Source organism: Nansenia antarctica, assembly GCF_963989245.1.
Source record: "Nansenia antarctica genome assembly, chromosome: 5".
Lineage (NCBI taxonomy): Eukaryota > Metazoa > Chordata > Actinopteri > Argentiniformes > Microstomatidae > Nansenia > Nansenia antarctica.
In genome coordinates this window covers 30,433,271-30,440,770 of record NC_137690.1, presented here as the reverse complement: position 1 = coordinate 30,440,770, position 7,500 = coordinate 30,433,271, and the positions used below count along the sequence as shown (strand labels likewise).

The 7,500-nt window shown below is 45.8% G+C and overlaps 1 protein-coding gene across 1 annotated transcript in view; it reads left to right on the top strand.

The window, feature by feature from the left end:
• The window catches only part of pdzd2 (PDZ domain containing 2), a gene marked incomplete at both ends in the record, with an annotated part of 86,217 nt that overhangs the window by 56,635 nt on the left and 22,082 nt on the right, over positions 1 to 7,500 (top strand). The window contains 6 exons of the mRNA XM_080531550.1: positions 2,010 to 2,112; positions 2,330 to 2,481; positions 3,814 to 3,933; positions 4,677 to 4,791; positions 4,948 to 5,021; positions 6,279 to 6,501. Of these exons, the coding sequence (XP_080387676.1) occupies positions 2,010 to 2,112; positions 2,330 to 2,481; positions 3,814 to 3,933; positions 4,677 to 4,791; positions 4,948 to 5,021; positions 6,279 to 6,501 (787 nt within the window). The remainder of the gene's footprint in view (positions 1 to 2,009; positions 2,113 to 2,329; positions 2,482 to 3,813; positions 3,934 to 4,676; positions 4,792 to 4,947; positions 5,022 to 6,278; positions 6,502 to 7,500) is intronic.

Below are 7,500 nucleotides of genomic sequence, written 5' to 3'. Positions count from 1 at the left end.
TTATGTTAGTTATGTGTGTTTATGTTTGGCATAAGAGAAGGAAGCCACTCTGGCTCCTACTTATTCATGAGCTTAAGCCCAATGCACACGGCGAATGGAGAATCGAATGTTATCGTGCGACAATATCGCATCGCACGCCGTGTGCATTGCGATGCGATATTGTCGCACAACAACATTCGATTCTCCATTCACACATTCGGTGGTGTGAATTGAGAATCGAATGTTGTCGTGCGACAAAATCGCACGCCGTGTGCATTGGCCTTTAGAATTATAAGGTTCTATCGCCGTTTAGGGTAGTTCAGAGATATTGAGCGTCAAAGTTTTTACATTCCATTATGTTTTGTGAGATGGAACCTTTGTATTTTATTAATTACTAACTCAAAAATTTCAACATTTTTAAAATAACACCACACAGGCATTAATAAACACCTAATGGATCAGATTATGTAAAGAAACTCAATTTTGACCAAAAATTGAGATAGAACCTTATAATTCTAACGTCACGTATTGTGATTGCTTTACAGCAGCCACGGCAATCCAAACAAGAGTTGTTGTTTTCTCCACGGTCCAAACTGAGCGGCATTAAAAGTGAATGGAACCCCTAGCTCCAAATCCTAGGAATTACAAAAGCCGTAAAAAAACGAGTGGCTTATTTAGATTACTGCCCAACAAGTTGTCTGTGTATGTGTGGAATCCTGACTGCTATGTGTACCTCTGTTCTTCAAAGTCTGGGCTTTACACATAAACCTCTATGACCAAGGTCTAAAAGCTAAGACCTACCGACCTTGCGATCGTTAGATGCCCGGCTCTACCTCCTGAGCCACAGACGACCCATAAGACCGACATCATCAGAAGAGCCCTAGAAATACTAGAAAGTCTGAGAAATGAGACGGGTCCGAAATATTGTTCTGGAAGCTGTCAACCGGATGATATATCAATAAAAAACTTACTGTAAGCCACTTCCACCTATCCACTGTCCCTCAAACTCACCCTAAGTGCTTGACATTCTTTCATCTGGGGTATGTAGGGAAGGGAGTTTGAAGTGTAAGCCTAAAGGACTTGTCAGTTGTCATGCATTTCCAGCTTTTTTTATTTTTTTCGTTCTCTCTCCCTCTCTCCCTCTCGCTCTGTGTGAGGCCATGGAGTGTGGTTCATTGGCAGAAGTGTGTTACATTCCTCTGGCTCTCAATGGAAGGTCAACATAGCCTACCCATTCTCATGCCTCTGGGAAACGTCTCAGTGTAGAGAAATGTGGAGCGCGGTTCGGTAATAACTCTTGAGGTGGTCCACGCGCCTGTAAATATGTACTCCTTCTGCATTACTTGTCTTTGCTGTCCAGCCCACAGCTTGATAGATGGATTCAGATGGATTCCTTGGAATAGCAGCAAGTCCAGTCAGTGTTTGTGTGTCTGTATATATCACATTTGTTTTCACATGACAGAAAATGACGCATAACAGCTCAGGAAAATTACGAGATGAATTAAGACATTATAATACAGTCATAAATGTCTTATTAGGAGTTATGAGCACATTATAACTGTATGCTTTAAGTAGTGTTACCAAACGATTTCATTAGACCTATTCTAGTAACCTGGTCAATTAGGCCATGCTTTGACCATGGTCTTGGTCAGCAAATAGTGAGCCAACACTTCTTGACTGTTTCCCATGCACAGATGAGACTGTGTCAGGCCGCCATAGTCTATTTTATCCCGCCATAATCTCATAACAAACCGAAAGAATTTCTAGCACTGTTTTTATTTGATTTAATTATTTTTTTTCAGTGCATTTTGTAGCACAAATCCCCACCCCCCCACTCCACCACCACCCCTCGACAATGTTTTCCTAGACTTTTTTTTTTTTTAATACGCGGTCCACACGTCACGGTCTCACAAAATCCCGTGGGAAACGCTGCTTATTTCTTTCTCTCCCAGGATATGTTTTCTGTTTTTTGAGTGTGTGCCGTGTCTCTGGTGTGATAATAAGACTGACCCCAGCGCTGTCTCCTGCAGTTCAGCGACCAGGAGAAGCTGGAGGAGGTGGGGCGGGGGGGAGAGGCGCCCAGAGGAAGCTGCCGCAGCCCCACACCCATGAAGCTCCGGAGCCGCTCCCAAGGTCAGGAGAGACGCGCACACGCACACGCACGCGCACACGCACGCGCGCACACACGCGCACACACACACACACACACACACACACACACAAGTACCTGTCTCCATGTCTCCAGTACCTGTCTCCCTGTCTCCAGTACCTGTCTCCCTGTCTCCAGTACCTGTCTCCCTGATTCCAGTACCTGTCTCCCTGTCTCCAATACCTGTCTCCCTGTCTCCAGGGGCGGGCGCCAGTCGACTGGAGAGTGTCGGAGAGGACGACGAGCTGATAGTGGAGAACGGGGAGTCGGCTTGTGACATGGCAGAGAAACCGGCGCGGGGCGGACGAAAACACTCCCTCCCCCAACAGCTGGACACTGTGGGCATCCGACAGGTCAGTACCACGGTCCAACCGAGTTCATCTCTACAGCTCTTATAGTCGGATGTTACTAGAGAGGCTGGCTGAGAGGGTCGCCGTTTTGTGATCGATCGCAACTTCTTGAACTTCAGTGATTGTAGACTTGATTGTCCCCCCAAGAGACCAAACGACTTGAGCCCGAAGTCCATTCTGGTCATCGTGTCTGCTGTGTCATCCTGAGCCTTGAGTTCTATCCGGCGCAACGACTGAAAAGCTACCGTCAGCGTGACCACCTCGGAGTTATTAGAATGTGTTATCGCCCGGGGCTCTCTACCTTCAGGTTGAGGCCGACATCCTCTGACCCCTCTACGTGGGTTCTTGGGAACAGCCTCCAGTGTTGTTGTCGTCATTCTCAAATCTTGTTTCCAGCACAGTACAGCTAGCTGCCGAAACATGACTTGGGGGTGCCCTCACCCTCTGGGCAGGGAGCTAGAATTATCCCCGTGAATGAATAATGCGAGACCCTCCAAACTGACCAAAAAAAAGGGTAGTGTTGAAAATACTCCCACGACGACCTAACCAACCCCTGTTGCCTCCCCCCCCCCTCTCTTACAGACCTCCCACAGACTAACCCTTTCTGTCCCTCCCAGCTGGCCCTGACCTCTCAGTAAGAGAGAGACTGTTCTGTTCTGCTGTTCTCTACTCCAGCTGAATAGGAGTCTCCAGATTGTCGTCGTCCCCCCCCCCCAGTCGGATTTGTGTGATAATAACCGAGCCCTAGGTACATCAAAGCCCCAGCCCGGCCCTCCCTTCTGTTCCCGTCACAATACTCTGGGTGCCTGTGCTAATTGCTGTGTTAATCAGGGGCTAATTGAGAGACAGAGACCTGGTGAAAAGAGTAGGGCAGTATGTTTTTGTCTTTCCTATATTGACTGTATTCACTATTCAACTTTTGTAAGCTGCTAGAGGTTGAGTTGTCATCCCTGGTTGAGTCACTCTGGTGAATCTAGAATTATAAGGTTCTATCTCCGTTTGGGGTAGTTCAGAGATATTGAGCGTCAAAGTTTTTACATTCCATTATGTTTTGTGAGATGGAACCTTTGTATTTTATGAATTACTCACTCCAAAATGTCAACATTTTAAAAATAACACCACACAGGCATCAATAAACACCTAATGGATCAGATTATGTAAAAAAACAAAATTTTGACAAAAATGGAGATAGAACCTTATAATTCTAACGTCACGATGTTTCTTGTAACTGTGCACGGTCAACGTAGTGAACACTGAACCATGATAAGAGAAGGACCTTTTCTCATATGATTTTCTTCCCTGGTCCGGTACCGTCTTGTTTCTCCCCCCCATCAGGAATATCAAATAGTTAAGAAATCAGCTCGCTCCCTGAGCACCGTTCAAGTGGAGTCACCATGGCGACTGGCCCAACCGTCCATTATCTCCAACATCGTCCTGATGAAAGGACAGGGCAAGGTGAGTGCACGCCGCCAGGAGCCCACTTCTGACACCACGTGTGTCACCTCTTGGCTCCTGAGTGAATGATGCTTTGTTGTCCTACAAGAGGAGATTATTTGCTTACCACAGCTACACATGGTATAACAATACACCCCTCATGCCCCAGAGATATACAGTATGATAGTGGAGAGTATCAACAGGGAAACAGAGAAAGCATGACATTGGAATAGTAGTGGTGAGTTTGGCTCCCATGGAATGAACGTTGCTGCCACCAACGATATTGAAATGCACTTATTTTTTCCGCAACCATTTGCCAAATATTATTTGATATTATGCCATGTTAACACATGTAAGAGGATGTTTCAAAGAGATACAATCTAACCGAGAGCCTGCATGCTGGTATTGAAACACACTACCGTATCTTACTAAAGCCACGTTCTTTGATAAAGTCGGGGGAGGCACACATGCAGTATCATGAGAGTTAGTCATGCTGTAGTTACTTATGCATGCTTCTAAATGATGTTTTTTTTACTATGTTTTTAACTTATTACGTTTTTAGGTTGTTTTGTTTTTAACTTATTATGTTTTTAGGTTGTTTTGTTTTTAACTTATTATGTTTTTACGGTTGTTGTTTTTTCTCTCTGTAGCTCTGTAGCACTCTGAGATTCTTTTGAATAAAAAGTGCAATACAAATAAAATGTGTTTATTATTATTATTATTATTATTATGTTGAATTCCTTTGTGTTTTTGGCGGTGTCTAGGGGCTGGGCTTCAGCATTGTGGGTGGACAGGACTCCGCACGTGGGCGGATGGGGATCTTCGTCAAAACTATTTTCCCTAACGGAGCAGCCGTGGCCGATGGCAGACTGAAAGAGGGTGAGCTCTAAAGACAATTCACAAACTACGAAACCCTGAACAACTTTGATGAGATGACCTCGATTGAATCAGACTGACAATAGATTTATGTCAGTGGCTCTCTCTTAATCTCTCCCTCTCTTTCTTTCTCTTCCTCTCTCATTCCCTCTCTCGTAGGAGATGAGATCCTAGAGGTGAACGGAGAGTCCCTCCAGGGCCTGACCCATCAGCAGGCCATCCAGACCTTCAAGGTGAGTGACAGAGAACGTAGATTTTTGAGACTCTTGAATAATATCAGCCCAAAAATGCAAAAACCAGGGAAAATGGTGGTGGCTTGTAGTTGAAGTAAAGTTTATTGCACGCTTCACAGAATGCAACAAACAGTGAGCAGAGGAGCTAAGGAATACACGAGCGAACAAGAGGATTCCTAACAGCCTTTTTATACGGCCCAGATGGTGTCCATTCAGCTATTTTCGTAATATGTGTTCATTAAATGGTATTTAGAATCACTCGTCACCCCCAGCCCAAATGATTGATACTTTCCCCACCATCCTGGCACCAGAATAAGGCATCTGAATGAAGGCATCCTCATTCAGCTTTCCCTAGGAAAAGCGGTCTTATGAGGCACGTTTTGAAATGCATAGAGCAAGTCTTGAGCGCCGCTATTTTCCCTGTGAGTGGTGAGAGCGGATGCAGAGCGGGAGAGCGGAGTGTAAACAAACACATGTGAGCAAGGGGCATCTTTCTCTGACCGCTTAACTCTGCTCATTATGTGACAGGGTCTGGTGAAAAGGTCCCCAAGTATATATTTTTTGCCTTGCCTGGTACCTTGGCCGCCATTGGTGTGTGAATGTGTGTGTGAATGGGTGAATGAGAGGCCGTTGTAAAGCGCTTTGGATAAAGGCGTTATGTAAGTCAGTCCATTTCGTGAAAACCTGTAACCAGGTGTTTGTGAGGTTTGTAGATAAGGATTGTTCATTTGCTAAATGTACGTGTGGTTCTTATTATATCACACTAATACCTCATATTGAGGTAATGTCAATTCTTGCCGTGTCGGAGGAAACCTGCCCGCGATGTATGTATCATGAGATGTATGTGTCATGAGTTGTATGTATCATGAGATGTATGTATCATGAGTTGTATGTATCATGAGATGTATGTGTCATAAGATGTATGTATCATGAGATGGATGTATCATGAGATGTATGAGTCATGGGTATAATGTTGGTCTGCATTTCAGACTTTTAGTTTAAACCAAGATTGGTAGCCTAGAGGTTAGAGAGGCCGGCTAGCAATTGGAAGGTCACTGGTTTGATACCCGCCTCAGGAGGGAGCTGCATGACTGGCATCGTATATAAGGTGCCTACCACTGCCATTGTGCCCTTGAGCAAGGCACTTAACCGGTAATTTCACCAGGGGAGCTTACTATGGCTTGAGTAAAAGAAAAAAATCTAACCTGAGTCAGACTTTCTAACACGAGTGTCTCTTCATCTCTGTGCCCCCTGCAGCAGCTGAAGAAGGGAGTGGTGACCCTGACGGTACGCACGCGCCTCCGCAGCCCCAGCCTGACCCCGTGCCCCACCCCCACCCTCCTCAGCCGCTCCAGCTCGCCCAACTCCAACACCAGCGGGGGCACGCCCGTCCCGCCGGCCTTCGACGAGGCCGACGCCCGCAAGGGCCCCGGCCCCGGCCCCAAGGACCGCATCATCATGGAGGTCACCCTCAATAAAGGTAGTTTAGGACATCATCATCATGGAGTTCACCCTCAATAAAGGTAGTTTAGGACATCATCATGGAGTTCACCCTCAATAAAGGTAGTTTAGGACATCATCATCATGGAGGTCACCCTCAATAAAGGTAGTTTAGGACATCATCATCATGGAGGTCACCCTCAATAAAGGTAGTTTAGGACATCATCATGGAGGTCACCCTCAATAAAGGTAGTTTAGGCACCAAGCAGTTTTCATTTCAATACGACTTTATGAATACACCAGGGCGATGGTAGAAGGCATCATCAGAGCTCTCGAGGACAGTTACAAAACCTGTTCACATACAAGAAAAACCTGTCTTTTTTGTATAGTTTATCCCCATGGGGAAATTCATTTTCACCCGCAGGTACACAAAGGAGCACATGTAAAACCAGACAGTGAAATCGAATGAAATATGTCAAGACCCATAGGGACTAGTCTCTTCTGGTTTCTAGCGTCTTCTCTCATTACAGCCTTGTCAAAGTGGCAGCTTTGTCACCTCGCTTTCCAGGCTCCGAGGTTAAGACCGGTGCTGAGATAGCTGATCTGAAATCAGCTCGATTGAAATAATACTTAAAGGTACACTGGCACTGAAAGACCGTGAACCGTGAAACTCTGTCTGAGTGGAAACCTTTAAAACAGCCAATCTGACACCTGCGCTACAGGAAACGACCCAAACAAGAGTGCACACACACCTGCCAAAGTACAAACCTGTTAGTCTTGGAACAGAGCAGGGGCTTCTGGGGAAACGGAGGTCAGCGGGTGTCAGGATGGAAAGTAGGATTGCTTAAATACCTACAAGAGCTCTCTCTCTCTCTCTGTCTTTCTCTCTCTCTCTCTCTTTCTCTTTCTCTCTCTCTCTCTCTCTCTCTCTCTCTCTCCGTCTCTCTCTCTCTCTGTCTCTCTCTCTCTTTCTTTCTCTCTCCCTCTCACTCTCCCTCTCTCTCTTTCCCTCTCCCTCTCTCTCTCTCTCTCTCTCTCT